At 49.5% G+C, this 20,055-nt stretch overlaps 1 protein-coding gene across 1 annotated transcript in view; it reads right to left on the minus strand.

Moving 5' to 3' along the window:
- LOC135404772 (dynein axonemal heavy chain 5-like) overlaps positions 1-19,407 on the minus strand; it is a 38,000-nt gene extending 18,593 nt beyond the window's left edge. The window contains exons 1-5 of the mRNA XM_064639507.1: positions 19,381-19,407; positions 18,942-19,122; positions 18,788-18,843; positions 2,389-2,544; positions 1,771-1,953 (exon numbers count right to left, since the gene is read on the minus strand). Of these exons, the coding sequence (XP_064495577.1) occupies positions 1,771-1,953; positions 2,389-2,544; positions 18,788-18,843; positions 18,942-19,122; positions 19,381-19,407 (603 nt within the window). The remainder of the gene's footprint in view (positions 1-1,770; positions 1,954-2,388; positions 2,545-18,787; positions 18,844-18,941; positions 19,123-19,380) is intronic.
- Positions 19,408-20,055: the final 648 nt, after the last annotated feature.

Raw genomic sequence — 20,055 nt, forward strand, 5'->3', positions numbered from 1 at the left:
CAGACACTTAAGAGAGGAATGCCCAAATTCCCAAAGATGCATAATTAGATACCACAGAAAAAAAGGTATTGGATCACAGGATATTTCAAATTGACTCTTCAGGAAACCTTGAACCACAGGATGTATGAACAGAGGCAAAGTAAACTGTAAAGTGGTACGTATATTCTATAGAACTCTCCCTTTCTGTCAGGCAGCCCACTTGTCATTTATCTAGCAAAAATATCCCCCAGGTGGTCTCAAACAAAACAGTAGTGAGTATACTACTCTGAGAATCTGGTTCAGAAAGCGTAGTATGTCCACTCATTAGACATTCCCTGTTAGTGGCAAAGAGACAGCCAGATAGTAGAATAATTTTAATTTGGAAGGCACCTACAGAAATTAGCTAGTTCAACCCCCTGCTCAAAGCATGTCGAATAATTCAGTTGCTCAGGGCAATGTCCAGTTGAGTCTTGAACCCTTCCAAGAATGGAAATTCCACAAAATCACACAGTAATCTGTTCTTGGATTCCTGGGTAATCTGTTCCTGGTTTTGACCGCTCTCAATGTAATTATTTTTTCCTAATATCTAATCAGAATTCCCCATGTACCAACTTGAGTCTGTTACTTCTCAGTCTATTGCTTTGCACCTCTGATAAAAGTCAAGCTCCTCTCTTTCTGTGTCTTCCAAGCAAGCATACAGAAACTGCAATGACTGGAGGAATTTGTTGATAAACTGACTTTCATCTGAAGGAATGTGCTGTATTGCAAGGCCCAAGAAGTGAAGTTTGGCATAAGGCTTTGTGAATATACACATCACAGCATGTTTCAGATAAACAGTGATAATTTCATTACATAGTGGGTTGTCAAGCTGTCAGTGGTTGAAGCAAAGCTGATGGTGCAATGAACCTGTCTGACAAAATATAGACCGTCACAGAATGAGTGTGATTTCTCTCATGAGATCCATGGACTGTTTGGGAATGAAATGCAACTACTTGACATGAACAAGATGACTGAGACCGTTAACGAGAAACATCTTACATTTGGCGAGGGGGGGAGGTGGTGCTGGAAGAACAAGAGAACCTCAACAAATGCCACACTAAGGGAACAAAGACATTCACCTCATTCCTCTCTAGTGAAGGTAGCCTGGAACTATTGCCAAAATCTTAGTAAATACACAGTCATAGTGTCTCCAACATTGCATGATTTTATAGCTACAGGGATTAGGTGTTCAGTAGTTTAAAAAATACCAATCAGCCTCTCTCCAGAACTGCTGGTGGCATGTTGATTGGGATTGTCATCCTGAAATTGGACTTCCTCAACTAATATATCTGCATAGTCAAAATCAGTAGGTTTCCCCTTGGAGCAAGAAAGTAGCTAAGTCTAAATCCTTTTCACCAAAAGGTTGGTGACACCAACTATCCATGGTTATGTTGCCCTGAGCTCCACAGTGTGTAGACAGAAGAACATCAGTTTTTATTCTAAGCCCTTTTCCTTTTCATAGGCCATTCTCATGAAGTTGTAAATCATTGAGGCAGAAAAAAATAAGGTGAACATGGTAAGGTTGCAACAATAAAGAGAAATAGAAACTTCCACATAAATAAGTCAATTGCTTCTGTGCCAGTTTTTAAATCATCACAAATAGGTTATATTAAGAATAATCACAATAGAGAGAGTCAGAAAGTTACCCTGTAATATGGTAATAGAAAGTAACAAATTAAAATTAAAGTAAAGCATTCTACAGGTAAATGTAAAAAGTACAACCAGGAAAACAGATACAATCAATTCTTTTACCTGTTTCTCTGTGAGAATGACTCTGCCTAAGAGTTGATTTTCAAGACCTTTCATCGTCACAGTAAAGTCAATTATGGAGGTTCGAGCACTGATTTCAGGAGAGTAACACGGATTTGACAGTTTTGTAGTAATGTAAAGTCTGAAGCCATCCATAACTTCTACTTCCTTATCACCAACTTTCACCTTAAGAAAAGTATTAAAAAGAAGTCTTGAGATATCAAGAACCAGTACACACTCTTTCAGATACTTCATATAGGAAAAAGGGCTACATTTTTTTGTTTAAAGGCATAAAAATACAGTTTTAAATTATACAACTGATGCAAACAATTTGCTGAGAATACCTATGGACCACTTAAAGTAGCCCATTCACAGATTATTTCATTTTTTTTGAATTGTCATAAGGAAAAGGATAAGGAACTCTATACACTAAATATATTGAGCATTTGTAATCTTAAACTCTACTTTTTTATTTTTTTTTGTATTAGCATTAATCAAATTTAAATTACTTTACTTTTTCATAGTCCTATATTTAGTAGGCGTTATTTTGTTAAGGGCAAAGGTGGGGGGAGGGAAGGAAAGGGGCATTTCCACTTGTTTGCTCATTTGTTTTATTTTTACCTTGTTAGCTGAACCTGTTTTAATGATGTTTCTTTCCAAAACATTATCCAGTGCTGGGTCAAGCTCTTCTCCAACATCTTCTACTAAGAGAGGCCTTCCCAAAGAAAGGCTGTCTTCTAAATGATTTCTAAAATACTTGTGATTCAAAGAAGTGATCTAAAAATATAAAAAGAGATCTATATATTATGATATGACTAGTTAACGAGCTTTATGGTTTTTTAATATTTATAAATTATTTCATTTTGTTTAAATTACTGCAAAAAACAATGGTCTGATGAGTAGACTAGTATTAAGGTGAGAATTGTGACCACAAGAAAAGGTAGCATCAAATTACCATATTCTCTCTCAGATCTCATAGAACTAAACTTCTATTTTGCAACTGCAAAAGTAGAAGCAAAGCAGCACTGAACATTTGCAGTTTTTACATCCTGTGAGTGCAACTACTCAAGAATTTCACAGTAGAAATTCACAGGGACCTTTTAGCACCTTCCATTTTATCCTGGATAACATCCCCAAGTCAAACTGCAGCAGGGTCAATTCCAAGACCAGGGCTCTTCTGGTTTGTTTTTTTTTCTCCTTGAAAATTAGGTGGTTACATCGGACAAGACCTTAAACATTCTTTGCTTTAAAATGTAGTCCTCAGTATAACCATGATTAATTTTTAACACATGCACAAAGCACAAAGCACATTCAGCTTAGATTTTAAAAACGCTGTAAAACAAACTAATAATAATTTTTAACATAACTAGCTAGGCATCCATTAAAGGGTTCCACACCAAGATAAAAATCAACATTAAACTGGTAGAAATACTTTCAGAGCCACTCTATTATCACCCCTCAAGTTCCTCTTTATGGTTTTCAGGCATCTTTTTTTCAAGGTGATTTATTGGTGTAATGATAATTGTAGAAAGTAAGGACTTTCTTTCTCATACTTTCATGTTTGCATTGAATTGGTGTTTCTTGCCTTAGACTGTACATTGTGGTACTACTGTCTTCCCTGTATACTTGCAGAATACTTAGCACCTGACCTCCATACTAAGACAACAGAAATTAAAAATAATTTCTGATTAAAAGGTGATAAAAATATCATGCTATGAACCTTGATTTTAAACATTTAGATGAAATTGTAATAATGAACTAGTTGATGTTTTTTTCCTAACATTTACAGTATTCTGCAAACATATTTATTTACCAGACATTGCCCATCCAGCCAATTACCCACAGTTTATGTTTCATTAAAATAAATTCATTAAACAAATGGAGTCACTGGTGCTAACAGGCTTCAAATGTACACTTTCATATCTAGTCAAATTTCAAATGTAACAAAATATATCTGAGATGTCCTTTATATCCAGACTAGACATTTTATGTAAACGGCATTTGCTAAGCATTATGTGAATCACTGAATTGTAATATTTTGTAAGCTAAGAGTTTCTAGGGATTATGAAAGTGTGGGAGCCCAAACCCAGCTTTCAGCAAAGGAAAACAAGGGCTGACAAAAACCTCGTGATCTGAAAGAGCTGGACCCTTCTCACAAGACCTGTTAAAGTTCTACCTCATGGATCAAGCTTGGCTCCAGCAGAAATCAGAAAGGACTTTTGAGATGATTGTATCAAACCATGTCTAAACCCCTGTAATCCCTCTGTCCCCCATGTAATCCTACTAGAAGAAAAATTAACTATTTGGAAATTGCAGTAAAAATTTGTGTAACTCCCCAATTAACATAGGTTATCCCCTTCATTAACATACAGCCCCAGATGCCTTTAAAATAGTGTTCTCGTGTTCAATAAACTATTCCAGTTTCCCCATACTGGGATCGTGTCTAGTTTTTATTTTTCAGACTGCCACTAATGTCGCCACAACCGTGGGGCTGAGAACCTTCTAACATTTAGAAGATTCGTCAGCCATCGGCTGGCTGGACCAAGGGAAGCAGCACTCCTTGTGTTTCGGTGGTGTGTGCGTAGTCAGAACTGAAAGAAGACGGAAGCCGTGCACGGAAACTTGTCCTCAGCAGGCGGGAACTGCTGAGTGAGCTGACTACGAACTCCGGATTGGGTAATTATTTTAAAGACTTTGTAACAATAAGTAGGGTACAATGGGGTCAAACGTATCAACTGAGCAAAATCATGCTTATTTAATCCTGCAAAAAGTGCTAAAGCAGCACGGAAAAACACTGGACGAATCGTCCTTACAAAGCTTGTTGCTCTGGGCTCAACATAACTTTGCAGAACTGAATGTAACTAACTTTTTAGACGATGCTTTATGGGACAGAGTGGGGGTGCGATTGTGGGAAGAGGCAACGCAGGGAAATGAAAAAGCTACAAAAGTTTTAAAGCCATGGAGAATTTTATACGAGACCCTGAGAAACCCGCGCCGGCGGAAGCAGCAGCGGGACCCGAGCGGGAACCACTCAGAAGGCAGGAAGGACCCGGAACCCGGAACCGAAAGAGGCACCGGGAAAAACAAACACAAGCAGCGCACGAGGTGTGCAAAAACCGGGGCTATGGAGCGTGAGCGGAGGAGAGGATCCCACAGAATCCCCGGGGGGCTCCGGGAAAGGTCCGAGGGAGGAAAGAGCCCCAGCGGGACCGTCGGCGAAGGAGGGAGCGAGCGGAAGCCCAGCGGCAGCAGCACGAGACAAACCCGGGAACAGAGGGACCCCAGGGAGTGGGGCAGACACAAAGCTGCCGACTTCAGCAGTAGTCAAAGCAAAGCAGCAAAAAACCCCTTCCTTGGTTTTTTTTCCTTTTTCTTTGCAGCCTAAACTAAGAACTGGTCTTTTTTTGGAAACCCTTTTGTTTATTAACCTAACTATTTCAGTTTCACAGTCTGAGTAAGGCGAACAAAACGCTACCAATGGAGAGACTGTCCCCCTGCGCAAAAACAAACAAACAAAAGGAAAAAGGGGGGGGAAGCGAGGGAAGCAAAGACCCTTTGCTGCATGAAGACACCCTTCCGTAACTAATAGCCAAATTGTTTTAAATGTATGCATAGCTGTATTTTTGAAAATTTTAAAGTTTTCACAATAACAATTTTCCTTAAGTCCAAAAGCCAAATTAACACAGAAAGACATATATTTGCCTTAAAAATAGAAGAAGTATATATTTTATCCTTGAACTATAGGAATGTTTATATATATTTGAAATTTAAATTGAACATGAAGTAAAATATGCTTATGTTTTTACAGGTTATACTATCATAAAAAACAGAAAACATATATTACTAATCTAAGGGTGAGAAACAAAAAACGCCAATTTCTCAGTTCATAACCAAAAGACACTGTAAAATGAAACCCAAAAGTATGTTTGTATGATGTTTGTTCGATGGCCATCGAGTATGAATGTGTGAATGTACGCATGCGTGTGAAAATACAATAATTAATATGTTCTGATTTATACACAAATGCATATTACCTCACATATGCACAAACACCCTTAGATGAAGAAAACATATCACCCTGAGTTGAATAGAATTTCATTTGCAGAAATGTTTTAAGTTAAATAAAAGTTTTCAAAAACAAACACTAAAAAACACTTTCAGGTAAAAGTCAGGAGCACACGAACCCTGAAGTCATCAAGTTATTAAGTTTGGTTCAAAATCAATTGCTTATAAGTCAATAGAATCTTTAGAGGATAGCTTAAAAAAGATTTTATAAGAGTAATTTCTAATAAGAAATAATAGAAATAAGTTAAGTTGTTTAAACAAGTTTTATATTAATCCAGAGTTATTTAGTTTAGCATTGTTGGGAATTTTTCCTTCTTGCATTTTGTTCCTTGTTTACTTTTCTATATCCAAAAGTATCTAATAGTCTTTCTGGTTGGTTTAATGTTCTTAATGTTAGTGCTAAGTTTAAGAAAACAATTTATGTAGCAACATGCAGAATGCCTTAAAACAGCTCGGATTCCTTCACATGCCTTTATAATGCCAAACCTTGTGGCCAAAACTATTCTGACACACAATGCCTTTGCATAATCATACTTTCCATCTCAGGTATATAAAAGGCTGTACATTGCCTTGAAAAAGGAGCCTCCTTGCTAACATTAATTTCACTTGTGGTATTAAAAGTAAGACTGCAATGTTTCTTGTTAGATCCATTTAAGAATACATTTGCTTCTAAAATGCAGCTATAGAATTTGTTATTACTCACTCTGAACTAATGCATCAAAGCATTGATAAGTTGAAGAAAAAAATAGTAATCAAAACTTAGATTACATGTTTAGTTAGCATGATAAATTTAATACTCTAGTTAAAGAAAACATTTAAGGTAATATTTGTATTCCCTTGTATTTTGTCTTGCATTAGCAAACGTTTGATCAAAGTTTTTTCCGAAATTTTTGTTTTTTAGAAAAATAAAAAAAAAAAAGGGGCAGATGTGGGAACCCAAACCCAGCTTTCAGCAAAGGAAAACAAGGGCTGACAAAAACCTTGTGATCTGAAGGAGCTGGACCCTTCTCACAAGACCTGTTAAAGTTCTACCTCATGGATCAAGCTTGGCTCCAGCAGAAATCAGAAAGGACTTTTGAGATGATTGTATCAAACCATGTCTAAACCCCTGTAATCCCTCTGTCCCCCATGTAATCCTACTAGAAGAAAAATTAACTATTTGGAAATTGCAGTAAAAATTTGTGTAACTCCCCAATTAACATAGGTTATCCCCTTCATTAACATACAGCCCCAGATGCCTTTAAAATAGTGTTCTCGTGTTCAATAAACTATTCCAGTTTCCCCATACTGGGATCGTGTCTAGTTTTTATTTTTCAGACCGCCACTCCCCCCCCTTGTGTCACCCTGTTCTGAGGGAGCTTTGGGGGAACATCTGCACCCCAACACAGCATCCAACGCATCCCAAAGTGTGCTGGGACCCCTTTGAACCTGGGAATTGAGGGGAACCATGGAAAACCCTTCTCAGAGAGAAAATTGGGTGACCTGAGTCCTGGATGCTTTTAGGAAAGAGGTCTAAACATTTCTTGAAGAATGGAGGGGGGTGACTTTTTTATTCTTGACCTTTCCAGTTCTCCATTTGGGGGCAGGATGTCCTCTGGGCCAATGTTTTGTTCCCTTTGCAGTGAGTGCAGCCTCAGAGGGCTGAGCCCTCTCTGGCTGGGCTTGGCCTCTCCTGCAGAGACTCAGGCCTGGCTGGGCTGCCCCAGGCAGACGCTGCAGGAAGAAGAGCTCAGGCCGCCTGGCTCTGGTGTCCCTGGGGCTCAGCCTGTGCCCCATTGCTGTGCAGGGGCTGAGCCCCACCTCTGCCTCGGGGCCTTGGCCAAAGGGCTGGCAAGGAAGAGGCCCAGCAGCCTTGGGGCCTGCCCAGCTTTCCTCCTCCCTGGGGGCTCTCAGTCCTCCCCTGACCCCGTGTGGGCCCAAGGCCTTGCTGGCTTCGGGCTCACGGCCCGCCGGCACCATCCCAGCGGCCTGACCCCCCTCCTTCCCCTCTCTCCAGCCTCTCCTGCCTTTTCTGGCAAGGGGCCATCCAAGGAAAACCCCGGTTCTCAGCAATGGCACCTGTGGCACGGCTGCAAGGCTCGAGTGGGCCAGGCAAGAGCAGGAGCACCGAGAGCCTGAGGAGCCAGGAGATGCCCTGGCTGGGCATCCTGCTGCTGCAGGACGAGCTGACACCTCTGCACAGTCTCTGCCCGTCCCTGCCAGACGACTTCTGCCCAGGCTCTGGGCACGGGGACGCAGCACTGACAGTTTTCAGCCACCACGCTGTTCCACAGAGGCTGTGATGTCACAAGGCCCTTGCCTGGCAGCCAGGAGATGGGCAAGGCAAGGCAAGGACGGAGCCTCTGAGCCACCAGCACGCTGTCCTCAAAGGCTGCAGTGGCACAGAAGCCCAGAGTCCCTGAGGTTGGTAGAGACTTGGGAGATCAACCGGCGTCCAGCCTACGCCCCATCCCCAGCACGTCAAGCAGACCACGGTACTCAGTGCCATGGCCAGTCTTTGCTTCAACACCTCCAGGGACGCTGACTCCACCACCTCCCTGGGCAGCCCATTTCAATACCTAATCCCTGTTTCTCTCCAAAAAGTCCTGCTCCTGTCCCTGACAAACAGCCCCTGACAGGCAGGTCCTCGTGTCCTCTTGTCCTGTCGCCTGTTGCCTCGGAGAAGGGGCTGACCCCCACCTGGCTCCAGCCTCCTGTCAGGAAGTTGTGGACAGGGAGAAGGTCAGCCCCGAGCCTCCTCTTCTCCAGCTTGGAGAAGCCCAGCTCCCTCAGCTGCTCCTCACAGGCCATGCACTGCAGACCCTTGCCCAGCTCCATTGCCCTGCTCTCCACCCACTCCAGCCCCTCAAGGTTCTCCCTGAATTGAGGGGCCCAGAGCTGGACACAGCACTCCAGCTGTGGCCTCACCAGTGCCCAGTCCAGCAGAAGCATCACTGCCCTGCTCCTGCTGCCACACTCTTTCTGATCCAGGCCAGCCTGCCCTTGGCCTTCTTGCCCACCCGGGCACCTGCTAGCTCAGGTTCAGCCTCTGTCCACCAGCACCCCCAGGGCCTCTCCCACAGGGACCCTTTGCAGCTCCTCTGCCCCCGGCCTGGAGCTGCAGGGGGTTCTTGTGGCCAGAGGCCCCAAAGGCACCAAAGGCACTCTTGAACCTCATGCCCACAGGCTCGGCCCAGAGGTCCAGCCTGTCCAGGTCCCTCTGCACAGCCTTCCTGCCCTCCAGCACATCCACACTGCAAACCAACTTGGGGTCCTCTGCCAATTTGCTCATGGAAGACTCAGTGCCCTCCTGCACATCCCCACGAAAAATAGGCAACAGGACTGGGCCTGTTACCCAACAAGTTCTAGTGCTTGACAAAGGAGCCCACCCAGCAGTGGGGAGAAACTGCTGGCAGGAGACTGAATGGGGGCAATAGACAATGGATGATGGACAAGTTCTGGGCCATGGCCATTTGTTAGAAAAACAAAGTGAAACCTTAAGGCCTGCCATACTTCAGTGGTCAGAGACCTGGCAGAGAAATCTCTTTTTGAGACCTGGACACCAAGAAGGCAGAATTTCCAAACCACAAAGACCCTTAGAGAAACCAGAGATGAAGACAAAACTAACACAGTTACTGAGGCTCTCTCTATCCAGGGAAAAGACAAGAAAAGGACAAAAACTGTGGACTAAGCATCTTGCAAAGTGAGAAATCAAGAACCAAGAGAAGAGAGAAGAAGAATTCCTGCAGAGAACGGGTAGGCTAATGGACAGGGATTCTTTTGTCTGCTAAAATGTAGAAATTGTTAAAAGTTTTGAGAACTGATGTCCAGGTGTTAGAGAGCAATTCCTGTGTCCCTTCAGTGCTGAATGAATAGGGTCACCTCTGGAAACCAACCAACTGCTCAGAGATTTTATTCCCCGGCTTTCACTGACAGTTTCTGGGGACCCAGTTGAGACAAAGCAGCACCGACAGGGCAGAGCAGAGGAATCGTTGGCCCTGCAGCGTGTACCAAAGGAGTTTTGGGGAGATCTTCCAATTCCCTGGTCTGGAGAGTTCACCACGCCTTCTTTTCTGGGAAAAAGAACAGGCCATGAATTTTGGGGACTTGATTTTAAGGCCTTTTGCCTGCACATAAGGCACAGCAATGGGAAGGACGCAGCGTGAGGCTGAGAGGTTTCTGTCATGGTTTGTGGGCTTGGGTGAGATTGGGCCATAATTACAGGACACCTGTAAAATCTGGGCTTTGGGAAAGGTTGGGGAGGGTTGGGAAAGGTGTTGAAAGTGTGGTTTTGCCTGAGGTGTTAAACATGGGAGTGGGTCTGTCTTTCCAATTCCCAAGAGAAGAGATCCCAGAAAGCTCCCCTGCAGGTTGTGTTTTAGGGAACAGGAGAAGAGACCGAGGGTAAGGGGTTTCTTTCCTGGAGGGCAGGGCTGTCGTTCACTTGCAGGAGCCCTGCGCTGAAATTGCCAGTCTGACTGCCCAAATTGAACACAGCTGAAGATTCCTGCAAGACAAAAAGTGCCATGACAGAAAGATCTTGCTGCCCATGGAGTGCCCAGGGTGGCCCCCAACTGCATGTGAAACCCAAAGGTTCCAGGCTTTCTTTCCTGGGGGAAAGGCCGTGACATCCCAATGAGTCCCGTGGCAGACAGGTGGGGCTGCACTGTGGGGGTGTGAGGTGTTGGTTCTTTGGTTTCCAGGGGCTATTCCAGAATGGAAAGGACAGGTCATGACATCACAATGGGGCCCATGGCACAGGGGTTGGGTGGCACTAGGGGCTGTGAGACATTGGTGTTTTGGTTTCCAGCAGCCATTCTGGAATAGAGACGACAGCCCGTGACATCACAAGAGGGCCCTTGGCACAAAGGTGGGGCTTCACTTTGGGGTTGTAGGGCTGTAATGGTTTGAGAGGTCCAAAATCCAGTTCTTGAGTTCAAGCCCCCCTCCCACATCTCAGCCCAGTGTGAGATGGGTTTTCCAGACAACACATGAGACTCAAAATGGGGGGAAAGGATTATATTATATTGACTGTACAGATAAATATTAAATTACATTAGAGACACAATCTCAACTATCTCTACCATGATAAATGAGTATTTACAATGGATCAAATCTCTTCTTCCTCCAAATAAAAGTCCAGGAGGGAAGAAGGAAGAGATCCTTTCCACTCTCAGAGCAGCAGTGTCTCTAGGGCAGCAGGCTCTCTTCTTCCATGCAGCAGCTGGAACTGGATCTCTGCCAGTACACACAAGGGGGGTCTCCAAGCCCCTCTTGGCCCTTCAACTCCAAGCGAGGGTCTTTCTCTTCTGTGGGCTGCGTAGCAGGGACAAGGCTCGCCTCACCACGTCATATCATGGGGTGTAAGACATCCCATGAAGGTCCCTTCCTCAGGGGATTCACCCCTGAGTCAGAACGTCTCGGGCAGCTTTCAGTTGAAAACCTTTGCCTCAAGAGTTCTATCAGAGCTCCTGTGCTCTGTCTCAGGCTGCCAGCCTGGCAGCAGCAATGCGGGGGCCAAGGTCACCCCTCCGCATTCCTTCTGGCTGTCCCGGTCCAGCTTCGGGATGCCTTGAGCTTCTCAGCTCCTCTTTTCGATGCTGTAGCACTCCAAGACTCTTCTCAAGAGTCCATCTCTTCCTCCTTCCTAGGAGGTCTCAGAGGGGTTTGGGGTGTTTGTTTTAGTTCTTACCCAAACTTTCTCTCTCTTCAGAAAACTCTGTGTCTCTCTGATTAGCTGCGTGCTTGGTTTGCTGCTTCTTCAGTTCTTATCTTCTTCTGGCTCTCTGCCACCGTTTCTCCTGTCAGTACTGCTCTGCCGCTGCTTCTGCTGCTCACGGTGGAGGGAAAAAACCTCCCAGCTCTCAGCTACAGATACTTAGCGCAGTCTAACACTGTTCCAAGTCCCCATAGCCCCCAGCAAGGGGCTGGGTGGGGGCCATAGCCCCCAACAGGGCTACTGCCCCTTCTCCTTGTGGCCTCAGAATATGGCTACTTGTCCAACAACAACTACAGCTAACCTTCTTTTCTGGTCTGGGTGATATGTTTATATTTTGCAGAAGTGCTCATTGGTTTAATCTTAAGGGTCACCACCCCCTGGGGGTTACCATTTTTTAACTTTAGAGGGAAAACTGTTTCTTCCCCCCCCACAAGGGCATTGGTTCTTTGGTTGTCAGGGCCCATTCCAGAATGGAGAGGACAGGCTGTGACACCACAAAGGAGCCCTTGACATATGGATGGGGTTGAACTGTCACATGGTGGGGGCTTGGTTCTTTGGTTTCCAGAGGCTATTCTGGAATGGAGAGGATAGGCCAGAATGGATAGGACAACAAAAGGGCCCAAAGCACATGGGTTGGTCTGCACTATGGTGTGGGGTGTTGGTTCTTTGGTTGCCAGGGCCTATTCTGGAATGGAGAGGACAGGCTGTGACAAGAAGTGCCTGTCAGAACTGCAAAGACGGGCGCACAAGTATCTTATATGGGCATATTCTCTGTTCTGCCCTGCACACCCTAGTGCTGGGGTCAAAACTCAGCCTCTCTGCTTCCCTCTCCTGAGGGACTTGTTCTTAGACATCCCTTTCTCCACCCGGCAATTCTGAAGCCTGGACCTGGCTCTTATCCCCTCTCTGCCTCAGAGCCCTCAACTTCTCTTGCAGAGAGCTGGGCCTGTCAACCCAGCTGCAAAAAGCACGGCCCTTGGGCTGCCTCGGAGGTTCCTGCAGTCGCCCCAGGCCCTGCCCAAGGCCCTCCCATCAGGGGCTGGGCCCTGGGGGCCGGGGGAGAACCCACCCGCGGCTTGGCCGTTCTTGCCCAGCCCTGCTCTGGCCCAGCCTCCTCCCCCTGCACACTCCCCACTGCCACAGCCTGCACTGGGGCAGCATTTCCTTCCTGGGCCATTTCCAGCTGCCCCCATGGGGACACTTCCATTTTCTAGGCCAGGCCCCAGAGGCAATCCCAGCCAGTCCTGCCCCTCGTCCCCAGCCCGGATCACTGACTCCTGGGGCCCCTGGAAGCCAAGAGCCAAAGACCGACCCCCCCAGAGTGCAGCCCCACCCATCTGCACTGGGGCCCCAGGGCTTCCCTTTCCCAAGCAGCCCCTGCAAAGCCTTGCCAGAGAGAAAACTGGGTGACCCGAGTCCTGGATGCTTTTAGGAAAGAGGTCTGAACATTTCTTGGCTAATTGAGGGGGATGACTTTTATTCTTGACCTTTCCGGTTCTCCATTTGGGGGCAGGATGTCCTCTGGGCCAATGTTTTGTTCCCTTTGCAGTGAGTGCAGCCTCAGAGGGCTGAGCCCTCTCTGGCTGGGCTTGGCCTCTCCTGCAGAGACTCAGGCCTGGCTGGGCTGCCCCAGGCAGACGCTGCAGGAAGAAGAGCTCAGACCGCCTGGCTCTGGTGTCCCTGGGGCTCAGCCTGTGCCCCATTGCTGTGCAGGGGCTGAGCCCCACCTCTGCCTCGGGGCCTTGGCCAAAGGGCTGGCAAGGAAGAGGCCCAGCAGCCTTGGGGCCTGCCCAGCTTTCCTCCTCCCTGGGGGCTCTCAGTCCTCCCCTGACACCGTGTGGGCCCAAGGCCTTGCTGGCTTCGGGCTCACGGCCCGCCGGCACCATCCCAGCGGCCTGACCCCCCTCCTTCCCCTCTCTCCAGCCTCTCCTGCCTTTTCTGGCAAGGGGCCATCCAAGGAAAACCCCGGTTCTCAGCAATGGCACCTGTGGCACGGCTGCAAGGCTCGAGTGGGCCAGGCAAGAGCAGGAGCACCGAGAGCCTGAGGAGCCAGGAGATGCCCTGGCTGGGCATCGTGCTGCTGCGGGACGAGCTGACACCTCTGCACAGTCTCTGCCCGTCCCTGCCAGCCGACTTCTGCCCAGGCTCTGGGCACGGGGACACAGCACTGACAGTTTTCAGCCACCGCGCTGTTCCACAGAGGCTGTGATGTCACCAGGCCCTTGCCTGGCAGCCAGGAGATGGGCAAGGTAAGGCAAGGACGGAGCCTCTGAGCCACCAGCACACTGTCCCCAAAGGCTGGGGTGGCACAGAAGCCCAGAGTCCCTGAGCTTGGAAGAGACTTGGGAGATCAACCGGCGTCCAGCCTACGCCCCATCCCCAGCACGTCAAGCAGACCACGGCACTCAGTGCCATGGCCAGTCTTTGCTTAAACACCTCCAGGGATGGTGACTCCACCACCACCCTGGGCAACCCATTTCAATACCTAATCCCTGTTTCTCTCCAAAAAGTCCTGCTACTGTCCCTGACAAACAGCCCCTGACAGGCAGGTCCTCGTGTCCTCTTGTCTTATCGTCTGTTGCCTCGGAGAAGGGGCTGACCCCCACCTGGCTCCAGCCTCCTGTCAGGAAGTTGTGGACAGGGAGAAGGTCAGCCCCAAGCCTCCTCTTCTCCAGGTTGGAGAAGCCCAGCTCCCTCAGCTGCTCCTCACACGACAGGCACTGCAGACCCTTGCCCAGCTCCATTGCCCTGCTCTCCACCCACTCCAGCCCCTCAAGGTTCTCCCTGAATTGAGGGGCCCAGAGCTGGACACAGCACTCCAGCTGTGGCCTCACCAGTGCCCAGTCCAGCAGAAGCATCACTGCCCTGCTCCTGCTGCCACACTCTTTCTGATCCAGGCCAGCCTGCCCTTGGCCTTCTTGCCCACCCGGGCACCCGCTGGCTCAGGTTCAGCCTCTGTCCACCAGCACCCCCAGGGCCTCTCCCACGGGGACCCTTTGCAGCTCCTCTGCTCCCGGCCTGGAGCTGCAGGGGGTTCTTGTGGCCAGAGGCCCCAGAGGCCCCAAAGGCACCAAAGTCACTCTTGAACCTCATGCCCACGGGCTCGGCCCAGAGGTCCAGCCTGGCCAGGTCCCTCTGCACAGCCTTCCTACCCTCCAGCACATCCACACTGCAAGCCAGCTTGGGGTCCTCTGCCAATTTGCTCCTGGAAGACTCAATGCCCTCCTGCACATCCCCATGAAAAATAGGCAACAGGACTGGGCCTGTTACCCAACAAGTTCTAGTGCTTGACAAAGGAGCCCACCCAGCAGTGGGGAGAAACTGCTGGCAGGAGATTGAATGGGGGCCACAGACAATGGATGATGGACAAGTTCTGGCCCATGGCCATTTGTTAGGAAAACAAAGTAAAAGCTTAAGGCCTGCCATATTTCAGTGGTCAGAGACCTGGCAGAGAAATCTATTTTTGAGACCTGGACACCAAGAAGGCAGAATTTCTAAACCACAAAGACCCTTAGAGAAACCAAAGACAAAACTAACACAGACAGTTACTGAGGCTCTCCCTATCTAGGGAAAAGACAAGAAAAGGACAAAAACTGTGGACTAAGTATCATGCAAAGTGAGAAATCAAGAGCCAATAGAAGAGAGAAGAAGAATTCCTGCAGAGAACTGGTAAGCCAATGGACAGGAATTCTTTTTTCTGCTAAAATGTAGAAATAGTTAAAAGCTTTGAGAACTGATGTACATGTGTTAGAGAGCAATTGCTGTGTGCCTTCAGTGCTGAATGAAGTAGGGTCACCTCTGGAACCCAACCAACTGCTCAGAGATTTTATTCCCCGGCTTTCGCTGACAGTTTCTGGGGACCCAGTTGAGACAAAGCAGCGCCGACAGGGCAGAGCAGAGGAATCGTTGGCCCTGCAGCGTGTACCAAAGGAGTTTTGGGGAGATCTTCCAATTCCCTGGTCTGGGGAGTTCACCATGCCTTCTTTTCTGGGAAAAAGAACAGGCCATGAATTTTGGGTGCTTGATTTTAAGGCCTTTTGCCCGCACATGAGGCACAGCAATGGGAAGGACGCAGCATGAGGCTGAGAGGTTTCTGTCATGGTTTGTGGGCTTGGGTGAGATTGGGCCATAATTACAGGACACCTGTAAAATCTGGGCTTTGGGAAAGGTTGGGGAGGGTTGGGAAAGGTGTTCAAAGGGTTGTTTTGCCTGAGGTGTTAAACATGAGAGTGGATCTGTCTTCCCAATTCCCAAGAGAAGAGATCCCAGAAAGATCCCCTGCAGGTTGTGTTTTAAGGAACAGGAGAAGAGACCGAGGGTAGGGGGTTTCTTTCCTGGAGGGAAGGGCTGTCATTCACTTGCAGGAGCCCTGCGCTGAAATTGCCAGCCCCACTCCCCAAATTGAATAGGGACAAAGATTCCTGCCAGACAAAAGGTGGCAGGACAGAAAGCTCTTGCTGCCCATGGTGCGCCCAGGGTTGTCCCCCAACTGCGTCTGAAACCCAAAGGTTCCAGGCTTTCTTTCCTGGGGGAAAGGCCGTGACATCCCAAAGAGTCCAGTGGCAGACGGGTGGGGCTGCACTGTGGGGGTGTGAGGTGTTGGTTCTTTGGTTTCCAGGGGCAATTCCAGAATGGAGAGGACAGGCCATGACATCACAATGGGGCCCATGGCACAGGGGTTGGGCTGCACTAGGGGTTGTGAGACATTGGTGTTTTGGTTTCCTACAGCCATTCTGGAATGGAGGGGATAGGCCGTGACATCACAAGAGGGCCCATGGCACAAAGGTGGGGCTTCACTTTGGGGTTGTAGGGTGTTGGTTCTTTGGTTGCCAGGGCCCATTCCGGAATGGAGAGGACAGGCTGTGACACCACAAAGGAGCCCTTGGCACACGGATGGGGTTGAACTGTCACGTGGTGAGGGCTTGGTTCTTTGGTTTCCAGAGGCCATTCCAGAATGGAGAGGATAGGCCAGAATGGATAGGACAACAAAAGGGCTCAAAGCACATGGGTTGGTCTGCACTATGGTGTGGGGTGTTGGTTCTCTGGTTGCCAGGGCCTATTCTGGAATGGAGAGGACAGGCTGTGACAAGAAGTGCCTGTCAGGACGGATGCACAAGAATCTTATGTGGGCATATTTTGCTGCTCTGCCCTGCACATTTCTGTGCTGGGGTCAAAACTCAGCCTCTCTGCTTCCCTCTCCTGAGGGACTTGTTCTTAGACATCCCTTTCCCCTACGCTCCTTTCAAAAGCCCTCCTGGTAATTCCCAAGCCTGTACTTGTATCTCATCCCCTCTCTGTCCTCTTCCCACTCCTCTGGTCAATCCCAACATCCCAGGACAGGGATCCCAGTTGCCTGGCTGCACTCCCACCTAGTTCCATATGCTGGGCCATGATATCCCAGCACTGGAGCAGCCAGGTCAGCAGGGGCTCTCCCAGCTGGAGGCTGAAATCTTTCCACATCTCTCACAGCTCATCTGGGGATGGGGATCGGGTGATTATCTCTGGCCCTGCCTCTTGCTCCTGTTCTGAGGGCTCTGCCTCCCCTTCATCCCTCACTAACTGAGCTGATTTGGTCTTGGATTTCTTCTGTAGAGGGACAACTGCTACTGGCACAGGTTGTTCCTCTGCAGTTTGAGTGGCCATGGTACCTCTTGGTCTCCTTTCCTCCTCCTCCCCCTGAGGGCACTGGGTCTTAATTTAACAAGATTACAACTTAGAAATTAAGAGACTTCAGGTGGAAGTGTGGAAAAGGAAAAGAAGCAGCTTTTTATTAACAAAATCTGAATAAACAGCAAATGGTGCAACCAAAAACTTTCAGAAGAAACAAAACAAAGTCCCAAATCCCCAGGTGGGGGGGAGAAACTGTCCCAGCAGTTCAAAGCTCTCGCAGCCCCGTGTGCTCGCAGCCAGCAGTGAAGGAGTCCCTTTTCCCAGGGGCAGTCCCCAAAGCTGAACACCTCACTCCCAGATGGGTCGGGCTCTCTCTCTCTCTCTCTCTCTCTCTCTCTCTCTCTCTCTCTCTCTCTCTCTCTCTCTCTCTCTCTCTCTCAGTTGCTCTCCACGAGGTGTCCTGGGGGAAAAAACTTCCTCTCAGGAAAAGAGAACAAGGTGGCCAAAATCGGCTCCCGCTCTGTCCGGTCCCGGACAAACCCCAAAAGCCCCCGAACAAAGGACCCCCCGCCCTCCCCGCGGCCACCGCGGTGTCCCCGAGAGCCGCCCTCCCCCCACTGCCCCTGCCCAGCGCCTGCGGCTCCGCTCCAACCCACCCCATCCCGGGAGACACAGATGGGAATGGGGGGGACACTGGGAAACAATTCCAACACCTCTTTTCAAACCTCTGACACCTGGTTCCCAGACATTCCCAAAGAAGGGGTTTCCCGTGGCCTCGAGCCAGGGACACGTTCCCATCCCTGTCTCCATTCCCATTCCTGGGGTTCCCAACCCTCTCCCCATTCCCACTTCCTGCTGTGCCAACCTGCTCCCAGTGTCCCTGTTCCTGTCCCCACTATCCCTATCCTGGCCTCCCATGTCCCCATTCCCATTCCTGGTGTCCCAATTCCCATTCCTGCTGTCGCCAACCTGCTCCCAGTGTCCCCATCCCTGTCCCCAATGTCCCCATCCCAGTCCCCCCTGTCCCCATTCCTATTCCTGGTTCCCACAGAGGAACTGCTGGATGCCGGAGGAGGGAGCCAGGATTTATTGCCCAAAGCAGGAGATTTTCACACCCAAATTAAAGCCTCAGGAATAATTGTGGTCCTGGGTTTCACATGGGAAAAAGCAGGAAGTTGATCCATCGGGAAGAGCCGCAGGGGGGCCGGAGTGGGTGGGAGCAGCGGGATGAGCTCTGCCAGCAGCTCCTGCCTTTCCGCAGGGAGAGGGAAGGGGTGGATCCAGCTCCGGGATCGCTCAGGCTGTGATTCCTGCTGGGATGAGAGCGGGGAAAGGAGTCACCATGTCCCTGTTCCCATCCCAGGGGATGGAGCCGGCTGTGGAGCCCAGGGAGAGTAGGAACTGCTCTGGATTCCCTCCTGATCCTGCTCCGACCATCCCACCCCAATCCCACTCCATCCATCCCACCCCAATCTCACTCCAGAATCCAGCCCTGATCCCAGTCCACAATTCCACCTGATCCCACTCTGGAATCCTGCCCTGAGCTGGAATCCCCTTCCAATCCCGCTCCAGCCATTAGGCCCCAATTCCTCTCTGGAATCCTGGCATCCATCCTGGGATCCCTGCCCAGAGGATCTGGATCCACACACGCTGCTGGGACTCACTGGTGGGTGTGGGGTCGTATCCATTCCCCTCCCTCTTCCCTATGGAAAGAAAGTGGGATCAGCACCCGTGGCACAGGATCCCCGGAATGCTGCCGGGCGGATCCGTGCCCCTTCCCGACCCCCATCCCGGGAGTTACCGGATCGGAGCTTCCAGACACCGACTCCCACAAGGCCGATGATGACGATGATGGCAGCGATGACGGACAGTGTCCTAGTTAGAACAGCTGGGACCGATTCCTCACTGGATGGGTGTAGCCCAAAACTGTGGATTCTATGGCCTTCCAAGCCATTTTCCCAGGAACTGTTGTCAGGAGAGGCCTGCGAGGTGGGGGGGATGTCCTGAGCACCCTCATAGCCTTTTATGGACTGAGCATCCTCATATCCTTTTTTGGACTGAGCATCCTCATAGCCTTTTATGGAATTGCCCACTCTGAGGGAAGAACTAAGCATCCTTTCATGGAATTGCCCGCTCTGAGGGGAGGACTGGGCATTCCTGCCTGAACTGGAGAATATATAAACCTGGAGTTTCGGAACCTTTTTAGCACTCGTGGGATCCAGAGGAGAACTGCAGCTCACCGCTCTCAACCAGCCTGAGACCACCATCCTCAACTGGACTGCAATCCCCACTTTTGACCAGACTGCAACAGCTCTCCCACCAGAAGGTATTTTTCCCCTCTCCCTTTACTTTGGACTCGGTGGGGCCCAAGGAACACCACTTTGTTCATGGCCCAGGGTGCTGGGTTCTACATTTGGGTTTTGTGGATTAAAACCAAATTGTTTGTCTGTATAATCAGACTTATTGGGCAAGGGGGGCCCAAGGGGGGCCCAAGGGGGGCCCAAGGGGGCTGGGCCAGGGGGGGAAGGGCTGCAGGGGGCGGATCCCGGAGGAGGAAACCCGCCAAAATTGGCGGCCCAGCCGAGGGAGGAGCCGAGCGGGAGCACAAAGAAGAGCAGTCAAAAGGTCCTGGCGGTCGCTCGGCAATGGCGGGGGGGGCGAGAGCGGTTTGGGGGCCCCCGTGAGAGCCGGGGGGGAACCCCGGTAGCCGCGGAGTGGGGAGAGCGGAGAGGGGCGATCCCGGAGCTGGGGGACCCCCGGAATGCTGGAGGTGGGGGAGCAGAGAGGGAGCGCCGGGCCCCTTAAGCGGGAGTCCCGGAGAGGGGGAAGGCCTTGGAGTGTGGAGAGGAGGGGGGGCCTTGAGGCGGGGTGGGAGCCGAGAGTGCCAAGAGGTTTGCGAGGGTGGGAGGCGAGAG

The sequence above is a fragment of the Pseudopipra pipra genome, chromosome W (genome assembly GCF_036250125.1).
Source record: "Pseudopipra pipra isolate bDixPip1 chromosome W, bDixPip1.hap1, whole genome shotgun sequence".
Classification (NCBI taxonomy): domain Eukaryota; kingdom Metazoa; phylum Chordata; class Aves; order Passeriformes; family Pipridae; genus Pseudopipra; species Pseudopipra pipra.